The sequence below is a fragment of the Sander lucioperca genome, chromosome 20 (genome assembly GCF_008315115.2).
Source record: "Sander lucioperca isolate FBNREF2018 chromosome 20, SLUC_FBN_1.2, whole genome shotgun sequence".
Classification (NCBI taxonomy): domain Eukaryota; kingdom Metazoa; phylum Chordata; class Actinopteri; order Perciformes; family Percidae; genus Sander; species Sander lucioperca.
The window spans coordinates 6,922,663-6,945,849 of NC_050192.1; the positions used below are offsets into that span (position 1 = coordinate 6,922,663).

Sequence of the window (23,187 nt, forward strand, 5' to 3'; positions counted from 1 at the left end):
AAAGACATTGTGTTACAGGGCATGTGTTGGAAAAGTTAAAAAAAAGAAAAAAAAGAAAGAAAGAAAGAAATCATGAATAACATAAAATAATAGATTAATCTTCAGTTCATGGTTTCAGCACTACACAGTTTGAGAGAAGGCTGTACCTTTCCTATAACCCTAATGCAGTCAGCACACAAACACTATTCACTATCATTTAGTATCCCCATCGATGTTCCAGCTGCCGCACTGATCAATGAATAGCCCCCTAAAGCAATGATCAATAGTCATTCGACAGTAATTCAGAGTAAACCACCGCCTATCCAGGATCCTGCCCTGTAGGCAAATTCCACAAGATCCCTTCCTTCCCAAAGCATTCCACCTCCCACCTCTCCACCCGTTATTTGAGTGCATCTCTTGCAGTTAGTTACTTGCAGTTCTGGAGCTGCAGAATGAAGATGCCACACAGACTGTTACTGGGTTCAAAAGCCCGCTAGTGGGTGGGAAAAGCATGCCACAGAGCAGGAGAGAGGCCCTGTGTACCCAGAGGCCTACTTGTATGAAGTGTCTAACATGCCTTTCAGTGCCTGGCACTGCAGCCATGCCTGCAGGCGTCTAAACATTTCAACTGAATCAAAGTAGCCTCCACACAGACGGACCTCAAATGTAAGTCATTGCAGTGGAGATGCACACAGACAATGAGATTGCTATCATTTTGTCACTTGCCTGCTCGGGGCAGCTCCCCTGATGCATCCTTTGAAAAAAAAAAAAAAAAAAAACCACCATGGGACAGATCTGATGGTTGTTACCTAGCAACAGGTGGTAAGAAAGATAGTTGCCTGGCATGAAGCATGAGAGGAGAGGCTACTCAGACAAAACCACAACTTTTCTCCTTCATTAATTATAAAGATTCTGAACAGAATAATGCTGACCTGAGGACTCCCATGCATACCAATTGCTACTTGAGGATCGGTCATGGAAATTTAATGACATCACTTCTGAATGCAGACAGAGCATGAGCGGGCAGAGCATCAAGCAGTGGCCTGATAGCGGATGCAGGTTAGGGTATAGAGTGACGCCAAATCCATTGGAAAATTGTTGGATGGGGAGATACTGCAAACACTAGCAGTAGATAAACCATACGTCGATATATGTGAAGATGAAGTGAGTTAAATACCAACAGGAATTTTGTCCAACATCAAGGTTTATGGACTTTTTATCATCTAAGTGACACTGTTGTGGGATGCAGAGCCATTACCCAAACCTTTTATTCCCTCTCTCTCCTGTTGTAAAGCTCAGCAGTGTCGGCTTTGCTGCGGATAGGTTAGTATTTTGACATGTTAGCAAATGCAGGTTAAAAAGGAACAGTTTGATTATCAATGCTTCTTTTCTTCCTGCAGCAGAGGAGAAACATGAGTTTAAAAAAAGATGTTAATATTCACGTTTAAAGTGCCCATATTATGAAAAAAAAAAATCACTTTTTCTGGGATTTGGGGTGTTATGTTGTGTCTCTGGTGCTTCCACACACATACAAACTTTGAAAAAAATCCATCCATGCTGTTTAGAGTGAGATACAGTTTCTGAATGTGTCCTGCCTTCAGTCTCTGGGTGAGCTGTTCAAAATTGGCACGGCTTGTGACGTCACAAGCCGAAACGAGCAGGCTAACCGCAACCATTAGCTCGTAGCGTTAGCATGCTAACGTTAGCATGCTAACGCTAGCATGCTACCTCATTCTTAATAGCAAAGCACTGCTACAACACACACAAGTTCACCATAATCTACAAAAGAACTACTTACATGTGCACCCTCATTTAGAAGTCTCCCAGCTAATCCTGCCTTGTAACTGACCGAAGTTGTAGAAACAGCCTTTTTACTGTCTATGGAGCTAGCTAGCTGACATGATCTACATCTGAGCTACTGAGCATGTGCAGTGCAATCAAAGATAGTACAGAAGACGAAGAAGAAAAGAGGTCTCACTCTGTAGCTAAAACAGAGACCAGCTGAAAAGAGGATCTGCAGCAGTGAGAGAGAGCGGTGCAGTACAACAAAAATATGGTGTTTTTTGAAAATTAAACCATGTAAACCTATTCTGGTACAACCTTAAAATGCAATTATGAACCTGAAAATGAGCATAATATGGCTGCTTTAAAAAAAAAAAAAAAGAAAAAAAAAGAAAAGAAGAAGTCCCCTTTTACACACTCTTCCCATTTCTGATGTGCAGAAATTACAGGGTGTTAACTGGCACTTAAGCAGCACTGTTGTGTCAGAGTGAACTAAAGCTAATGAATCCCAGATGGCCGAAGCATCGCGCTCACCTTGACGGAAGGATTGGGGAAACCAAAAAAAAAGGAAAATAAACGCAAGTTCTCGGCTGAATTAAGGGACAAATCCTGAAACCGCTGCGCCGCTGCTGTCACAGCAGTGAGTAGAGTGAAGAATGCAGTACCGTCGTTCAATGGGAGTGGTAAAAATAGATGCTATTAAAAGAAGGAGAAAAGGGGAATACAGCAAAAGTGTGATTTTCTGAAGTGTACTGGCAGTTTGAGGCCAACCCAAACAGAGCAGCTGCTTCTGAGCACATCAGTGTCAATGCTTCAGTCCTCGTTACGTCCAAAATAGTTGGAAGTTTTTGTTGAGTCATGCTTTGCTGCTTGGCCTGATACAGCTGACGCCACATATTTGGATCATTCCCCCCCACTTTACCTTTTGCTGGTTTTATCTCCTCCACCTCTTTCTCTCTGTCCTTAAACCTTTTCCGCCAACCTTATCCACCCTCCTCATTATCACCAGGTACCTTCAATAAAGATAGCTTTCGGTTCAGTTAACCTTTTAGTACTCTTGATCAGACTCCTTATTTTGCTCTGCGACTCTGTGTCTCCGTCTCCTGGGGTCATTAAAGGGATACTTCACCAATTGTATCAGCAGAAACATGGTAGTATTTTTGAATGACTGTGCTTCCCTCCCTCATCGAGGGAGACGAGAGATCTCTGTATTGTGGGTCTGGAAAAATGCCTCCGATGACGCAAAACGACGATTTTTGCGTCATCGGAGGCATTTTTGCCCAGAGGCCAGTACTAAGAGCTACTTCCACATAGCCCATAAGGGGATTGGACTGTCGGCTTTTTCCCGGAGAATGCCGAGGAAAAAACGAGTGTCAGCCATCTTGAATTCTCGCTTAGCTTCTCAGCAGCAACAGTTAGATTTATTCCTCCCGAAGGAAATTATAGAACAACAATTATGTGCATTCAAACTACCGCACACGTGTACCACCGGGATACATTGGTACAGATCGGAGAATATGCAGGACACTTGACGGAATACTCGACACACTACCTGAGCTTCGCCCGCCGGGTATCGAGACCAGCAGTGTTGCTCGATGCATCTGGCCGGTAAAGGGACATCATCAGAGGGGACGTTGAACGAATGTGTCGGTCGGTGGAAAGCTAACGTTAGCCGGCCACCTGTTCCATCAATCCTGCTTGCAAGTGTCCGCTCATTAGACAACAAACTGGACTACATCCAACTTCAACGAAACTCCCAACGCAAGTTCAGAGACTGCTGTGTTTTTGTTGTTGTGGAAATATTGCTGTACCGGACTATCCAGCCTGCTGCTCTGTCGCCGGGTAAGACTAGTCGAGGTGTGCTGCGTTAACATGTACTGCCTGTTGCAGAAATGGGGTGCTTGTATCCAACGAACTGCTAGCTGCTGGTCGAGTTTGTGACTGTTAGGTGCCGACCATTCTACATTCAACGCAAATTTACGGCTGTGCTTATACTCTGTTTATACCACAGCCCACCAAGCGCTAATGCTAGTAGCTATGTGTTATCTAAACTTTACAGAGCATATAATGTGTGTGCACTAAATGTAGCCTGTTTCGTATGTCGTTTTTATATAATGTCGTTTTTATATATTTTAAATGTGTAACACCACTTGAGCCACGGTGAAACGTATCGTGTATATGGTTGAAATGACAATAAAACACACTTGTTGAGTTGATCGTCTCACTGTCTGTAAAAAGGTAGGCGTGGCTTGGGAGTAGACGCTAAAGCAGCGAAGCAAGTGCATTCTGGGATTTGGTGTCTTTCATCCACATGAGCCAAAAAACACATTTTCTGGCTTTTCTTGGCCTAGAAGCCACCAATTTCTAAAAAAAAAAAAAAAAAAATTCACATTACTACATAAGTTTCCAATGGTGAAATATCCCTTTAAGTTCACTTTACCATGGCAACAGCAGCTGCTGTATTTTACAGGCAAATTCAGTTGGCTCTGTAAGCACACTTACAACTGCAATGCCATTTGAACAGCCCTGGTTTTGAATGATGATTTGAATCAACATTGATTTGAATAGTCAAATGGTTTAACAGGAGCACTTTCTCAACTGCTGGCTCTCTTGTTGCTGCGTTTCCGTATTACTTGACTGCTGTGTCTCAAATGATTATAAAACCAGCACTAGCAATGCCTGTGTTTAAGCTATTACGATCTGTTATTTTCCACATGATCAAACTACAGTTGGTCGAATGTACCCAAGTGGAATCTGATTCAAGCAGCAGAACAAGGGTGAAGAAATAAGGCAGTGACATATCTTACCGTTCCCCCATTTTCACTACAGTTGGTTGACAGGTGTGTAATAGAGTTGGAGAGTCGCTGTTTTTGGATGCATTTAATTCCCATTTCAATTTTACCGATATCCTCAACACACTCTCCCGATTAATATTCTATAGGTTTATGTTATGGGCACAAGTTTTTATTATTTCCACCTTGTTTCTGAGATAATGTTCTTTTTCCCCCCAATCAGTCTTTGGTCGATGGCTGTAAATACTAGGGATGTCCAGATCCGATCACGTGATCGGAAATCGGGCCCGATCACGTGGTTTCAGACTCGATCGGAATCGGACGTTACCTCCCGATCAGGACTTGGATATATATGTATATATATATTCTCATTATTTTTTAACACTATAGTTATGCGGTGGCACAGAGTTAGACCCTTTTGACTCCACACAGAAACAGCAACATGTGCGGCATGACATCACTTTGTTGCAGAGACGCTATTGGTTAAATCCCGGCAAAGTAGAACACGGAAGCAGCTTGAAGCGGAAAGCGCGAGTATGTCTGCGGTCTGGAGGTATTATAAAGTTGAATTATTACAGAAGTATCGGATCGGGACTCGGTATCGGTAGATACTCAAAATCAAATGACTCGGACTCGAGGGCAAAAAAAACCTGATCGGGACATCCCTAGTAAATACAATACCCGTGAGCTTTGGCCACTGTTGAGGCCAGTCAGAGGACCGAATCACAACTGTAGCAAATTCAAAAACGTGGGAACAAAACACCATACTTGCATAATTCAACCAAAATAGACCTTGAATCCATTTAAGATGCAGATTGTGTTATCAGTTTTGTAAAAAGCTTAATCTTTGACTTCTACTTGTCAATAGCAGCACACATGACAGAAAGTTAAGATTGGATAATCTCTACCGAAATGCACCTTGGTAGTATACTTCTCTAATTGTATTGTTATGTACTCAACCTTGAGAGTATCTGGATTGTTTGTATGACAAGGTGTTCAAGAGTCCTGTTGGGTAACAGTGAAAGCTTAAATATATTAAGTCAAAACATTCAGCCCTTACCCTGCACACCATCATGTCGCTGACCCTCTGCTGCATGGACTGCCCGGCTTTGGGTCTGACCAGGAGGTAGAGGGCTTTGACCTCAGGGCAGGACCTCAGCAGCTTCTCCACCAGCACTTTGCCCATGAAGCCCGTGGCTCCGGTGATTAGTACGTTCTTGCCAGCGTAGTATTCCGGTATGGACGCCATGCTGCCACCAGTCAGTCTGGTCTGTCTGTCTGTCGTCTGCTCTCCTAGCCTGTTGAAGTCCCGGTCTTCAGACAGCTTCTGCACAGAAAAGAGGAGGGTGTGAATGTGAGGTCAGGCAGCCAAATATTTTACATACTGTATCAGGATGTACTTGTGAAGTTTGTGTGTGAATGCACGGTGAGGTTAAAGTGATGAAAGTGAAGCGGTGCTGTGCAAAGCCAAATCCACCGTGAATCACACTAATGTGGCAAGGTCGTAAAAAGATGTTTTGCATGAATGTAATGTTGCCTTTAATGGCTTCAGTTTGATATATTTTTGAAGGAAAAATAACAACATTCAAACAAATAAAAAAAAACCCGTAGACGTAACGTTCGGTGGCGTCATCTCTGTTCCGACCTTCAAGCTGCCAGAAGAAACATGCAACGCGTATGCAAATTAGATGAATATTAATACATGCGGATAGAGAGGGGCAATGTTCAGGGGCATTTTGACATCAGCTTGTGTGCGTGTGTGTGCGTGTGTGCGTGCGTGCGTGCGCAAGTGGGTCCACAGGCAAAGGCTGTGCTCAAGTGACATTTATAGGCTGCATGGATACAACAGTAAAAAATAGCAAAATGCAGAAGGGTAAAAAATGCACATCTCTCTTCCTTATTTCCTGTCATCTCTGTCGTCTGGCAAAAGTATTTTTTGGGGTATTCTGATGCCTTTATCACAAAGTTCAAGATGATGCCGTTCAAACTGCTCGTTTTGCCTGACCCACACTACATAACACAAAAGATGATGGCCATTTTTTTACTGACAAATGAATGGATTAGTCGAGAAAATTATTAATGGGTATGGGAATAATTGTTAGTTCCAGCTCAAATTCTAATAAAAAAAAACTAAGAAAATTATTTCACACGTTTGTCTGACATTGACGGTGAGTTTGGTCTAACGTAATGCACGGTAGTGAAAATGTTCATTGAATTAAAAAAATGAATTTCAGTATTTTAGATGATACATTTATCATGATGTATATTAATACAGAAAACTGTATTTTAACATATCACCTCCCTTGTCAATTTCAAGCCACCAAAGGCAAAGATGAACATACACACACACAATCACTCACCCTCAGTGGACACTGTGACATTACAGCTCTCTCTGACCTGTACAATCAGACGACCCAAACCTCAGCAGCTCAGGATGTACAGTGGCAATCAAACTATGACAATGTTCTGCAGGAATATCTTCTCCAGCCATCACTGCGCTTGTTTAATCTCTCACTCCACAAGGTCTTACTGTAGTTGTGTGTGTGAGGGGAAAACGCTGCTTGTTGGGTTATCCTTACTTGATGAGATGTACTTGGCGACAGATCCAAACCAAGATTAGCTGGAAGCCTTACTGGTTAGTCACAACATTTACACAACAATCTGCAGCCATTGAAATGCAGTTTAAATCAAGAATGACTCAAACAATGACTCACACACCTGCTTCAGCCTGCTAAGACAAACATTTACCCAAGATAAAGTGACCCAGACTTGACTCTCATTCGTTCATGACTTTTTCGCGCGTTTGTGCCGTCCATACTATATGACAACTTAATTGGATCAATTGCTGCTCTAATGGTGGTAGTCTAATGTACTGTTTGCGTATTTGGGCCAATTCAGTACAATAAATCAGGAGCTGCCGTTTGCAGCTTTAGCAGTGGCAGGTGGCCAGGTCCTACAGTCTCCTGTAGATAGAGGCTGATGAGGCTTCTGGTCCTTAGCGTTGGCACCAACTCTGCTCCTAGTGTTCATGAACTGTTCACTTAACATCTGGATGCAACAGTTGGCTCTGAACCGAGCAGATTTCATTTTCCTGTCAACTTGGAGACGACAGCGATTCCCGATTGGTCAAAATGTGTGGCACTGTGGGTTAAACTGTCAATTCACCTAAATTACAAAAGTTCATGGTTTCAACTTACTGAGTAGTATTATGTGCCCAGGTTCTGAGATAATGTTTCAACGTCTGAAAGAAAGAAATATGCCCTATGTCAAACTAGAGCTGCAACTATTATTTTCTTTATCATTTAATCTGCTGAACAATCCTTTATTTAGGAAATAGTCAAAAATGTCTAGTCTCTTACAGTCCAATGTGACCTTTTTAAATGTTTTGTCCACCTACAAAATATTCAATTTACATTGATTTAAGACAAGCAGCAAATCTTTACATTCATCCATGTTTGGTATTTTAACTTGAAAAACAATAAAATCCATTACAAAAAAAACAAAATTCTCTTCAACTCAATTCATATCTGCAGCTCTCGTAACAACTGTCAAGTGCGTGTTCTATGGATTATCAAGAGTAATAAGCAGCACATACATCTGTTACAATTTGGCTTTATACATACAAGAAAAAGGACCTTATTGTGGACTTTATTGCAGCTTTGTTTTATTTAATGGCTATAGTGTGCTGCCAAACATTTACTGCCAAACCCCCACAGAGACAACACTACAGCAGGCATTTATAGCCACTTGAGGAAATGAGTGGGTGGCATGGGAAGTTTATCACGGCGGGATTATGGCTACGGAAAAGCCCTGCGTAGATGTAAACAGCATCTACAGGAGGACTGAAAAATACTTTGCTGGTTTATTATAGTTGCCATAGTGCCCTCAAGTCGGACTGTGTTTTCAGACAAAGACAGGAATATTCACATCAAACCTAATCCAACTTCTGTGGTGGGAATATTACAAAAATAAATGTTACGATTTAAAATGACATTTAAGTGAACCGTGAACTTCTGAAAGCAACTTTTGGTTTGTGGTAAAAAATGTTATTTTTACAGAAGCAGCAATGCGTATATGCAACTATATGGCTCTATATACACAAGGATATGTATGTTTTATTTGACAGTGCGCTGCCTAACATTTACAGTCTGTCCTTATCCTCCTTTTAGACAACTGACATCAAGTGCGTTTTCTCTGTGAGGTTTGCTACAGCTATGTGTGTCTCCGATCAAAGCAGGTGTTGGCTAAAAGCTCACAACCATACTGCCAATGTTGCTGTTCATTTGGGTGTAACCATGACAATGATGCACCAATACATCATAGGCCTCTCAAAGACTGGATGACGGCTTCCCGTCTCTGGTTGGCATCATCCTTTCCCTAAACCAATCACAGGAGCAGGACACGTCCAGTCCTGTCTAACATTTGCCAACTAGCTAGTTTAAAAAAATTAAAAATAAAAGGGCTGATGGAATACCTAGTTGTACAATTCTGCACTTGGCAACAATAGCACAACATTTAGCCAACATTGACACTCGATCAGCATTTTTTGCAACTCAGTGGAGCTTGTGATTGTGAGTTGCCCCCCCCCTCCGCTTTTTTCATCCTCTCTTCTGGGCAGCAGATTCCCGGCCTGTCTGCCCAAAGACAGAAATCAAATCCTGAGCCAAAACGTAGCCCAGATAACCACTCTAACAATCTTGTTTTTACTTGCTTTCCTTCCATTCTGCCATCTGTGCTTACAATACAGGAAAGATATGGCTGATTCATTCTTCCAACTGGTTTGCAGTGGAAAAGAGACGTCACAGAAACTAAGGCCTGGCTTTCAAACTGAACGCAAAGTCCATTGAGCTTTGCATTTACACCAATTCTGACAGATCAAAATAATCTGGATCTATAATTTACAGACAAAATAGGTATTATCTGCAGATTTACTACTTCGGTCAAGGTCCTCTGCTGAGGCCCCTGACATTCCAGCTTTGTGGTTCACAGAGATTCCCTGTGGACACAAGGACAGGAGCAGGGAGGCTGAAAGTCACATCGGATTAACGCCTGACAATGGAAATGTTCCTGCAGCTGGAAAAGTGTTGGAATGGATGACACACACAGTGCGTCTCACCATCTTTGTGGGGACCCGTCATTGACATAATGCATTCCCTAGCCCCTTACCATCACAACTAAATGCCTAACCTTAACCCTTACCATAATCTACACAGTTTCTGTCTCATACAGAAATCCCAATGTGTTTAATAGGGCTGGGTATTTAATAATTCCCTCAACTTGTCCTCGTCAATCTTACGCATAGTGAAGGACAAGCAGGATAAAGCTCAGCCGATGTCTGTCAGCATTAACCTTGTTGTGTTATCACTGATGAATAATACAGCATTCTTTTTACAGTCTGTATAACTTGAAAGGAAAAGTGAAAGTACAGGGCAGCAAGGTTGAGCACTAAAACCTCACAGGACCAGCTTTTTAGATTATGTTGCCATCTTGGCAAAGTACCACATCAGCATCATGTCCAAAGTCACTCGGGGTCATTTCAAAAATAAAGTTTGGAGATACTCGAGGCATAAAAATACAGCTCAGCTGCTGCACTCTGGGCTCATTTCATGTTTTCTCTTCTGACTGAGGGTTTTTGTCTCAAAGCCTCGCACCCCGGGAGGTCCCTGCTGTTTGTCGGAGGCAGGTTGTTTTAAGCCGCAGCGCTGCTGCCTCCAGCCTTTCCTCAAACAACCCCCTGTATTAGTGAGTCAGCTGAGTGCTGCTGGAGACAGGCAAAAATGTAGCTCTACAGCTGCACACTGGCTGAGACCATTATAAATGGACAAAAGCCGACAGAGGCGGAGGGGAGGAGGTAGTGTGGGAAAAATGGAAAGCAAAATGCAGCCAATAATTAAGGTGGCATTAGTCAACTTGAATGCCATTGCCAAGCAGCATAAAGGAAAAGTCAGGCCCTTTCATAAACTACAGTGCCAACATTGTAGAAAACCCTGAAAAGCTGAGTTAAGTGTACGACCACTGCGGGCAGTCGTTTCTACATCACTGGGCCAACATGGAGATCTTGAAGTCCAACTGGTAAACTCAAGCCAGGAGACACAAGGGTTTAAGGGGCCAAACAAATCTAATTTAATCCAGGGTCCAAGACTCCCAGAATGGAAACCACCACTAACAGACTGTTAGTAACAGTGCACCATTACAGGAGGAGTAGCGTGAGCAGCACCAGCTTCAGTTCTCCGTCTGCATCTTCACAGGATGCATTCAGGCACAGTATTGAGTTATAGGTTACCGCCGTATTGGCATGATGATTAACCACAGCTCCTTCGGTTGTGGAAAGGGGCTGTGGATGAGATGATAGAGGAAATGAGCAAGTCTGGGGTCGGATAATGACCTGATAATGAGATTAGATTGATAAAATATATTCGCTCCTGGTTTTAAAAAAAAAGATTTACCACAGTTATCACTGTAAACAATTATGTCGCAAAATAGAAACCAGCCACATACTACACTCCATGATAATGTATCACTATGCTATACTATAACATCTTTCCCAGCATTCTCCAGCACGACACCCCCGCTACAGTTTGAGGTTGTGACACTGGCCTTTACACAAACCCACCTAACTGCAGAACACTTAAGGACTCTTATCCCAGATTGCATTACTGCACACAAACCAGCAGGTCTTCTCCTCCACTTCAATTTTTTTTTCCAAAGCAGCTAAAGGCTAATCTCATTAGAAATAATTGCATTAGCTGTGGGCTTTAAGGATTTAAGCAGTGTCTCTTTAATTTAATCTTTTTATTTTTTTTTTAAAACCATGAGCCCGTTTCGAATCTACACATAAGGTTGTTGCCCTTTATCAGATATCTGGCCACTGGAGATTCAGTGTAAGAGCTTAGGTTTCGCTGTGTTCGCATACTCATGCATCAGTGCATTGTCTAAATGATGTCTGATGGCAGAGAGATTCTGTAATTACACCAGCTGTCTGTGAGCGACAGAGCCTCTCAGTGCTGTGGTGTCAGTTCACACCTGGCTCAGACCCAGACTGGCAATCGTACTCCTGAGTGCTGCGGCTAGGCCAAGAGGTCATGAACCTGCACTGTGGTCATCCAGGTATGAATCGCATGGACTGCTTTCTTTTCTTCTTCCAAACAGAAGTGCAGAACAAAAACATGAGGGCTAGATGAGGTCAGCTAACATCAGAGACGGGCAGTAATGCTCAACCCCCTGAATTTTTGTTAAAAATCAAAAGAGAGTGGAGCCTTTCTCTGAAGCCTGCATTTGGTAACAGCTTTTTACTTGCAACCATAAACATTGTTAGCACGTAGACACAAACCTTCACACTTTTTACACCGCTTAGCGGTTATAAATAACCAAATCAAACTCACAAACCTCTTATAAATAACAAAACCACACTGTCTCCACTTATTGGCAGAATGTTGGGATATAGAAGCAGCCTCTAACGGTCTATTCTGCGTGTGATTTCATCCTACAGAAATACAAGATTCTGAGACTTGGGAAGCAACTGTCCTGCCACTTTTCAAAAAATATTCTGCATTAACAGCAAAGTTCTATATTATAACACTGATAAACCCAAAAAAAAAAAAAAAAAAACACTGTCTATACTGTAAATGGACTTAAACCAATTTACAAACACAAAAGCTGCCTTTATTTAGCATTTACTCACAGATGAATAACAGTCAACTAGAGCTCAAACAATTAGTCGATTGACAGAATTAGATTCTGTAATTCTTTGAAAAATGTAATTGCCAAAAATGTCCTGATTACGACTGCTCACATATGAATATTTACGGTTTTTCTCAGTCCTCTATGACAGTAAATTGAATATATTGGGTTTTGGACTGTTTGGACAGAACAAGCATATTTGAAGATGTTTTCTTGAATTTTGGGAAGGTTTGATTGGAATTTTTCCGTAATTGACATTTTAGAGACCATAAAAAGATAAATTAAGAAAATCGGGAGATTAATCGAAAAAAATTGCAGTAGTCTTCATTTTCTTAAATGCCTTTTTTAAACCCTTAAATCCACAGGTAGTTTATCACCCAACCCAATATGAAAGCCCACACCTTTCTTAATGTCTCCCCTGAAGGCTGTAAGGAGATATGAATTTGTGGATGCAGTGTATCTTACAGATGCAACTCATTTAGATATCCCTTTCCACAAAAACTGTTCCAATAAAACTTTTTTTTTTTTTTTTTTAAATCACTACTTGTTAAACATAAAATGTCATCCACTGCAGGCCACCAAGAGATCTAAGGATTAATGTTAATTACTCTGCGGCGATTCCCTTAAAGTTCAGTGTCGGGGCATTTACAGGAAACTTACAACATCAGCGGTCACATACAAATGAAATATTGATCGGACAAGTTAAACCAGAGGAAGTGGTAACATGAAGACTATTCTCATCAGAAGATTGTTTTGGATACAGAAACTACATCACCAGGCCACAAAACAGAACTGACAACACACCGCACGTAAAACCTCACTTTACTTCTCACTATAGAGCAAAATCACATGGGGACTTTATTATGCAAGAAATAATGAATGGAGTGTTTAAGGACACATATTTGGATGAGTTTCATTTTCACCCAGCATGCATTGGAGGTGTGGTTTTGCAATTCTTCAGCTGCAGAGAGCTCAGTGGCCTTATGATCCATTTGAAGAAGCCATTACCACAGCAGCTGACTGACAACAGGGCTCATGCTTTCAGCAGCCTGACACACTCACATATGTAGACATACAGTGATGATGGGAACATGCCTTACTGGTGAGGCGGTATCAAGCCCTTATCACAGAAACCGAGCTGAGCAAAGCCACAGCTGCCCTGCGACTTATCTTGCAGGCTCATCTTCCTAATGTGGAAAGCAGCATGGATCAGGATATCACCGAGGCTCAGCGGCCGATCCCTCGAAGCTGCCTTTACTGCTCCATGAAACGTGTTCACTCTGGGGGTGAGCACTCAATATCAACCTTCAATAGAATCATCCCATTTAATGACTCGAAACAAACTTAAATTTATTTTTCCTAATAAAGTTTCCTGGAAAGAACTACGTAATTTGGTACAGCTTTTAGAGAACATGGACATTTCCTTGTAAGAAAGCCTCAATTTAAACCCAATTAAATATTCATTCAATACAGTATTTTATCTGAAATTTTATTTTTTTTAAACTATATGCTGGCTTGTAGACACATTTCACATTTTTGAATGTTCAGCTGACCTGCACTGATGAAAGACTAGCTTGCACTGACAATTAGTTGGAATTAACTAATTGGAGGCCAATTAATTGGATACCATTTGACACTTCCATTTAATTGGTACCAAATTGACATGTCTAGGAAACTTCCTGGGATATTATTCAGAAATTAAGAATCCCTAAAATAAAGCGTTGTTTTTATATACATGAGTGCATGTTTTTCCATTCTCAAGTGTACCAATTTCCATTCGCCCAGTTTAATTACAGTATGAGTTATGGATATTGTGCACTCACAATCTACTGTTGAAACATGTACGATGTTTCACATCTCATGACAGCCCTCAAACACTTAAAATATATGGTGATGGCAGGAAAGAAAATATTCAAGACCTTTCTAAATTAAAATGTAAGACTAATACCTTGAGGGAACTTAAATTTGATGCTTTTCAGAACATGTAGATACAGTTATGCACATTGGGTTCAATTTTTTTTTTTGTTTTGTTTATTAAATGGGTCCGTTTTAAAGTTTAGATCCCCATTTCATATATATTTGCCATGTCATGATATACATGTGACACATCTGATATTGTGACACTTGTAGCTATATCACACAGCAAAGGGGTGGATGATTGCTCAATAATTGAGGACTCTCTTAATCCAAGAGTTGCATATGTTAGTCACATGTATATGCATGAGTGAACCACTGAAGCCTCTGTGGCATGATATAACTACACACCATCTTGTAACTCATGACTTGTTTGTGCTTTTGAACAACCAGCTTGCTTGCATGGAAACCAATATCTGTGACCAAGTCATTGTAATCAGGTATCCTGTACAAAGATATATTACAGTGAACACGCACCACTAAGTTTAATGCTCTACTTTATACACACAAAACAATCGATAGCTTCATTTTGTGCTCACACACACACACACACACACACACACACACACACACACACACACACACACACACACACACACACACACACACACACACACACACACACACACACACTTTGGCTGTCTGCTGGGAACAAGGGGAGGTGGAGAGATAAAAAGAAAGACTGCTCTCTTCCTGGGTTTAGAGGGAGGATGTGTTCTCGAAGGAGCCACTCAGCGACACAACGTACCCTTCCGCCAGAGTAATGGTTGGGGTCCAAAACTGAAGTAAAATTGTAACTTTTTTGGGGTGAATGTGGCTCTTTAAGTGGCTAGATACTTTTGTGCTTCATTTGAACAGGTGGTAGACAGGATTACTTTGGAATTAGCAATAAGGGGGTGGTTACAAGAGTCTTCTCATTGCACAGACAAGTCATTAATAATGCTGCAACTCATTACTTTCAACATAAATTTATTTTTTCCATCATCGTTTAATCTATAAAATGCCAGTGCTGGGATAAAGCCTGACATCAGACACGCCAGATGTCAGGCTTTATCTTTCCCTTGTGCTATTCTGTCACCCAAGAAGAGTGGCTTATTTGCATTTCTTTAAACCAATCGCAGAGTGTCGTTGTCGTCCATCGTCCCCCCCCATCATTCCAGAATAATTAGCGGTGTAGCCAGACCAATTGAGGGGTGTCTGGCTATGCAAGACCAATTTAAAATCAGCTAATCACCATACATTGAAGGATTTCAAGACAGAGAAGCTGATACCAGCAAATGGTATCTTTTTTCATCAATGACTTAAATATGCACCAAATCAATATTCTTATAATAGCAATGGATCAAATGACTTGCTGTACTATTAAAAAAGGTATAACTCATAGTGACAAATGCACAGAATCACCCGAAATCAAATTTAAGCAAGTGAGCATTTAGCGGTAAAAGACATTTTTCTCAGGGTTTGGTGGAGACTGAAACAGAGCTAAAGTGTGAGTAACTGGACTTAGATGAATCCAGAAACATGACAAATAAATGCTAATGTTGCTCCATGTCAGCTGGCAACCCTTTGCTAAGACGTTAGCCATAACAACTAAAAGGTTATTTCAGTGTTGTGTTTACAGCTTGTTGTGTGCAATGCAATCAATTCCCAAAATTGTTCCACTAATTGTTTTAGCACACCAAACTAAAAGCAAAATGTAATGACTTTGACCTGAAAAGCAAATACATGGTGAGAATTAAAAGGCCACATTACAGTCACTTGATAGTCAACAACTTGCTAAAGGGTTTTATTAAATGCCAGATCCCTTCTTTGATTCGCCTTTAACAAAATGCTCTACTTCAAGCAGCCCTGGGAGTGGCTGCCTTTATCTCCTCTGTACCTGGCCAGTACTGTGATGCGCTGCCTACATGGAGGATGCAATGACAATTAGCTGCTGCTCTTATTTCTGTTCCACTAATTAGCAGGCAAGTAAAAGGAAATGCCCTGCTAGATTGTAATGCTCAGGTCTCAGGGAAAGAAAGGACCATCAAGTATTAAAGAGGAAGGTCTTGGCTGCCGGCCATACTGGCCAAGCATAGGACGGCTGCCGGGTGTTTTTTTTTCGTCAAAAAAGGTCCCCGACAGCCAGGGTTGGGCCACCCCGACATCCCTAATGGGGTCGAAGACAAACGTCACTCTAAATTAGCCCCAGAGGCTGTTACTTTTACTCCTATGTGAAGAGAGTAAATCTGAGAGAAGGTAAACCTTTCCCTCTTAAGCAACTAAACATTATAGCCTCAAGAATGAGCGGCTTGCAGCAAAGTCAGGTAGCCAGTTGTAGCCCGATATGGAGAATCTTGTATGTTTCGGGAAGTGAACAAGGATGCATTTTCAAGCCCTGCAGATACAAATGAGGAACTTTGGGTTCATTTGTGGTGTCGTATTTACCAAGCGTCAGCAACAGAGCCTTCAAACAGCAAGAGCAACTTTAACCCCAAGTCCCTAAACTAGCAGGTAATAAATAATTGCTGTGCCAGCTAATTTCTCAGTTGCATCAATCAGCTCATCCTTCAGGGTACTATACATTAGCAGATACAAACCTGTGAACATTTTGACCTGCTCTGGATAATGATTGTAAAGTAAAACCAAAAGTATGAAACACCTGCCATTTTATAGACTCCTGGTTTCAACCAGATTAAAAGAATGCCTTTTAATGTTTATATCCAACTCCAATATCCTGTTTCAACAACAGAAATACATCACTGAGATATTTTCATGCAGCCTTATACAGTATATTCAAGTCACCCATTGAATAGGGGAAGCCTGCAATGTATGATTTGCACCGCTCACAAACTGACTGCAATTAGTTGTTTTGGAGAACAAATAGATGTTTTTGTCCTCTTCTAGTGACTGGAATTTTTTTTTTTTTTTTTTTTAAAATCAGGACCCTTTCTGTTCACTCCTGGGTGGTTATGACTCATCAGTTGAATCACTTCTCTCGTACAGTTATCCCTTGTGTAAACCGGTAAAGTGGTGTTGCAACAACTGCCAGCTCAACACAGGGTGAAACATTCACTTAACATTGCAAGAAGAAATAAGCTATTGGTACAAGGTCAAATAGGATGGTCGAGAAGTATAACCCAATCTAGCATCAGAATGGGTAAACCATTATTGACTTTTCTGATCTAGCCTAGCAGTTAAGTGTCAATAAAAACTGTTGGTTTGTTAGTGCGTAATTTACTGTAGCTAAATCTTTATTTAAAAAACATGTTATTCTTCAAGTTTTGAATTGCCTTTGTTTCATTCTAAATTTTATTAATTATACATTCAAAATGTATATGGTAATACCGTCAAAATCATTTCTTCCCCCACTCTTTAAAAGCACTTTGTTATTATAAATTCAAATTAGATCTGGGTGACTATGATCTACACTAGGGTTGAACGATTTTTGAAAAAAAAAAAAAAAAAAAAAAAAAATTCTAATTGCGATTTTCCACCCAGATATTGCGATAACGATTCGCAATTTTTGTTAGCTACATATTGCACTCTACGATCATGTTAAGTAATAAACAAATGAAAGATGCACTGTTTCTGTAAATCTGTGATATGTAACATTTCAGCATTTATTATACAGGACAGCTGAAAATGTGAAAGAGGAGAGATAGGGGAGAGATAGGAGAAACAACATGCAGCAAAGGGCTGCAGGTTGGAATCAAACCTGTGGCTGCTGTGTCAAGGACTGAGCCTTAGTACATGGGGCGCACGCTCAACCAGGTGAGCTATCCAGGTGCCCCATGATCTGCACACTTAAGATATCTTAGAGTGGTCTTGTGAGGAGGTCATTGGCTTCAATAATCATCACTGGGTGACTCAGTCACTGGTAAATCCTCGCCCTTACCCTCCAGTGACAGGCTGTTAAGAAGCACCCATGTCAATGTGAGGTTCAATGTCATTCAACCCATTGGATTATCCCCCTTTGGTTATTAAGAGCCAGGAGGCCTGCAGGAAACAGATGGACAGCGATGCTGCAAGGTGACCACTGCTAATTTACAACATCTGCTTGAGCCTTCAACTTAAAAAAAAAGAAAAAAAAAAAGAAGGGCTTAACCAGTGGCTTTTACTATACATTATACACAGTATATTTTACATCATAGCTAAACATTTGCAGTGGGAAAATCAATTACAAGGCTCTTAAAATAGGGTTGGGTATAAAAGGCTGCTTAACCAACCAAGCAAGCAAAGCGGGCAGACCTCCATAGGCCCCAAATTCACTGTACATCAATTGTTTTTTGGTAATGTAATGGATTACGTATTGGAATTACACCATTTAAGTACAACAGCAACTGAAGCCGGTTCGACATTACTAGGGATGTGTTGGAATGAAGTTTAGAGACCTTAATTGTTGGTTTATAGAGTGCATTTTTTACAAAATTAAGCCGAATTTTAGTCAAATTTCCACAAACTTGACACAAAACATGGAGTAGGAGTACTGGTTGATCTCTTGGTTTATAATATTATAAAGTTCACAAATTGTTGTCTAAACATGAGCAGCTGTACAAGAACTTCCCCTACTTTGGTATAAAAATCAGGAAATATCTGATCTAGGGCAGCACCTTTCAATTATTTTCATTTTTAAATTGGAAGAATGCTCAGTTGCGCTTGAGCTTTAGAAATGCTCGGCGAAATGTAGCTATTGACACTGCTTGCAATACATGGATTTAGTGCTGTGACGCTGTCGGCACTGGTTGCTAATGTAGGCTACTTTTTAATTTGCCAGAAGGTGTCATAGTAACACATGCTGGTTCAACTGATTTGTGTACAATCAAACCGGTTAAGTCTGGTACACCGTACCAGACCAGTTAAACAGGAAATTGGCCCTACTCGCAGAGCCCAATGTGTGCCATGTGAAAAACTTCGGGTTTTATTTGATAGCCAAAACCTCAAAGTTTATTTACCATCATATCTGAAAAAAAGAAAAGTTCTCGAATTCAAGAAGCTAAAACCAGAAATGAAATTCAAATGAATTCATCAGCATCAGTTTTAAATATAGAACTGCTGCCTGGAACAGCAAGAAAGATAAATCCAAATTCTAAACTATGAAGTGTGCGCAGCGTGCTACTATGATTTAGTCATACATCGAAATAATTTCCCTGATGGCGCAAACCAAAAAGAGTTATCGTACTTTAAAATAAAGTCTAAACTGAGATGTATGCATGATCCATTGCATGTTACATCATGACTGAATGATCCTCCGCACTTGCACTGACAACAGTGATTTCCAACCTTGCAGTGGTGGTTTCTGCTGATGAAGAAGCACACTGCAATCCCCTCAGCCCAGAGACCACATCTTAACACCACCGCCTCTCTCAAACTGCCTGAAACTGTGGACACGCCGAGATGCAAGAAAGAAAACTGCTCCCACGCTGCTGCTCTCCCATCATGCCTCTGCACTCACTCTATCCATACTACTACTCTGTGGTATGGAAATGCATGGAGGAGGATTGGAGCAGAAAAATAAGCATCTACTTAGCATTCAAAGACCTGCAACAGGAGATGGGAGGGAAAGGAAGCACATGTGCAAAGCGGAGGGTTGTGAAAGAAAAAGGATGATGAAAGAAGAGAGCTGAGAGGAGATTGCAGAAACAGTTGTGGCTGTAGGTGAGAGCACAGGATGAGAGGCTGCACACATGTAAACAAGGCAGGCATACATGAAGACAAAAGAGGGACTTTCTAAAAATCGGCCTTGACCTGTTCTTTGTTATGAAATCCAATAATTAACTACATTTTCAGGAGACAATTGAAGAATAAAATGCTTTCTGGCAGCATCTGATCACTTAGTGCAGCTATAAATATATAAATGAGGGGGCGACCTCTAGCTCACCCAGAAGGAGCGTGCGGCCCATGTAGGCCTGAGGCCTTTGCAGCGGCCCGGGTGTCGCCAATGTCGCTCTGAAATAAAGGGAACCCCCCCCACCAAAAAAAATAATCTTAAATATATAAATGAGCACACATTCACGCACATGCATGCACACGTACCCAACACTTATCTGAGAGCAAAATATAGGTCATCTTGTGATAATTGGAGCTCTATTTGTGATCCTGATTTAGAAATCAGCTCAAGGCACTTTTCTTATTGTTACGTATTGCAGTATAGCGAGATTATAGCGAGATGGTGAAAGGTTCATCATCAAACATCAAAACACCTTTTCAGAGGGAAATCTGCAGGTTTGCACAATTTGATGGACTGATATTTCCTGCGAGGCTTTTTCTAAATAAAAGGAGAAGTGTTATTAGTTTTATAACTTGACATGTACAGTTTTCCTCCATTATGAAGAGTCAATTTGTCATACAAGCTCAAACATCTAATATTGGAGTGGGAATTGCGCACGTTTGGGTCAATATACAGTGGTAGACTTTAAACATTTAAACAGTTTTGTAGAGATTACAATACGATTGTTTTGATGACGTACATTTTAAACAGTCACTTTGGCCTGTGGAACATTATTTGTCACTATTTAGACACATTTAGACTAAATGAAGAAAATAATCAAGTATTTAGTTGCAGCTCTACTTTAAAGTTACACAAAAAAAATGCAACTTTTGACTGTCTCTGCTCTACAGCTATTTGCAGTGATTCATGGAGCTAATAAAACACATGAGCACTAATAAAAATAAAGCTGTCAATGTTTTATTGACACCCCTGCACTGTAACCAAAAAGGGGGATAACGCACACAAAATTAGTGGAGTCTACAGTGGAGTAGATTTTAAGTTCCATATTCAAAAAGGATAAACTTTGATAAATAGGTCAAAAGATACAGGACTGACTGCTCTGATGCGGGGTAGGTAAAGTAGCTCTGTTTCAAGCTCTTTGTACAGTAAAAATGTGTTCTAGTCTAAAGTAAAAATCATATGCAGCACCACCACACATCTTCCCTGTAAGGGAATTCATTAAAATTGGTATCTGTGGTCTGATGTGGACCCATATAGTCTAAGAACAAAAAAAAAAACAAAAAAATCCAAGCCAAAGTCTGATCTGAACACAAGCTGCTGCCCAGTCATTTCAGACGGGCTCAATTTCACATGGAAAAACACTCATATTTATCACTACGACAGTTAAAAACAATGTAGCGAACAGCCAACACTCCATTCGTAAAGGCCTCTTTCGGTAAAACTTTCCAAATTTAAAAAAAACAAAAAACAACAAAAAAAAAAAAACAAGTACCAACATTAGGTCTGCAGCTATGGATTATTTTATCAATTAAGATGCCAATTATTCTATCAATTAGTCGTTTGGGCTACAAAACGTCAGAATCTCGGCTGAGACTTGCTACTTTTACTTAATAATCAAATAAGTTTATTTTCTGTCTATCGACTATTTGATGAATCAACTACTTATTTAATATCAAACCAATATTGCCTACACACACTTGCAGGGGAATATGAAATAGACCGAAAACTGTTCGATATAGGCCATTTCCATGAAGGAAATTATATGAAATTGTATAGGCCTATTTGATGGTAAATGATAGTAGGGCCTATTGAAAACTTCTTATGTCCTTGATGTGAAACCAAGACCCAAGTTTGGCAAAACCCTCTGAGTCATGAATGCCCCATAGCTTCCGAGACACTCTAATCTCTTAAGACCTCTTCCCAGGAGGACTGAGTGGGTGATGACATCTTCCTGAGTCACAATAACTGAAATCACCTGTGTGGGTGTTCACAGGCTTTAATTGTAAATATCGTATTTTATTTTTTAATGTGTAGGCTATAGATAGGAAGCCACAGCCCGTAGGTACTTCCCGTATCGTTGGCGTTAACGGCTGCTAGCTTGCCGCAGCTGCTCCACGCCGACGGCGACTACGGCTTGAGCTGTGCCGCTACCCGCTGCCCTACTGTCGGAGGCGGCTTCAGACCCGTGCTAACTGCGTGCTCTCTCCTTTCAAACTCCCACATTTAGACCGAGACAAACAAATGATAATAAATCCTAAACACTATGAATTTTCCCAACTGAGTGTGCTCGGAGACGTTTTAGTTCCGGCGTGTTGATGCTCACTGCAGCGGCGTGCCACGACACGGCTTCCCAAAATCCATATTGAAATACTAATAAACAAGTCCCCGGCAGTTTAAAAAAAATAATAAAAAAAAATAAAAAAAACTTTAAAATCCTTCCTACCGTGGACATGGATTGGTGCGGGCGGCTGTGCGGTGCGCAGATGCGGTCACCCTTCCTTCTCCCACCGGCTGCCTGGGCTCTGGCTGCTGGATACTTCCACGGCTCTGCCGACTGGCTGTCTGTCTTCACACTACAGCAGCTAGACACAGACTGCAAGTCTGCCACACAAATGTGAAGATACTGAGTGGGCAGGGCGCGTCATCCCGCCCGTGGGCCCTCCCCTAGTCCAGCCGATACACGCCGTTCTGTCAAGTGAAGACCGCGCGTCACGCCAAATTTCATTCAAAAATCTCCGAAGTTAACGTGGCTTGCATGGTATGCATGGAGTCGTTGTTCGTTGGAAAGCGTTCTGTCTGAATGATCAGAAAATTAAATTCGGCACATGCCAAACACAAACAAACGCATTATTTCACTGAATTAGGCCTAACGTTTAAATGGTTTGCGTTGCAAAATAGGCTGTGCAGTTTTCATAAAGCAAAACCTTAGAAAATAGTCTATGAGGATAGTAGTGAAATATTCTTTTGTCATATCTCTATCCACTCAAAGTATATCCTACTATCAATGTATAGGCTACTGGGATCCAAGAAAACGATTGCAGCCTGTAAATAATGTCACTCACAATATAGCCTATGCTATTGTGACCCGAAACACTAGCAAGTGGACCATCTATTTCTAGAAGAGCATAAATCAGGACATAAACAATTAATAAAATACAACAAGATAAAAACCTAATTAATTTGATAATCCCAAACTAGAACATTATCCATGTTCCACTCAATGTGCTCAACTTTAAGTGTCTCTAAATTTGAAACATAAGCCTTAGCCCATCTCCTAACAAAACGATCTATCCCTCTTAAACTGAACCCATTGTTCATTCTGCAGCCAAA

General features: G+C 40.9%; 1 protein-coding gene across 1 annotated transcript in view; it reads right to left on the bottom strand.

Annotated features, from left to right (window-relative positions):
• si:dkey-97m3.1 (fatty acyl-CoA reductase 1) overlaps positions 1-22,573 on the bottom strand; it is a 48,458-nt gene extending 25,885 nt beyond the window's left edge. The window contains exons 1-2 of the mRNA XM_031313432.2: positions 22,301-22,573; positions 5,614-5,880 (exon numbers count right to left, since the gene is read on the bottom strand). Of these exons, the coding sequence (XP_031169292.1) occupies positions 5,614-5,880; positions 22,301-22,309 (276 nt within the window). The 5' untranslated portion in view covers positions 22,310-22,573. The remainder of the gene's footprint in view (positions 1-5,613; positions 5,881-22,300) is intronic.
• Positions 22,574-23,187: the final 614 nt, after the last annotated feature.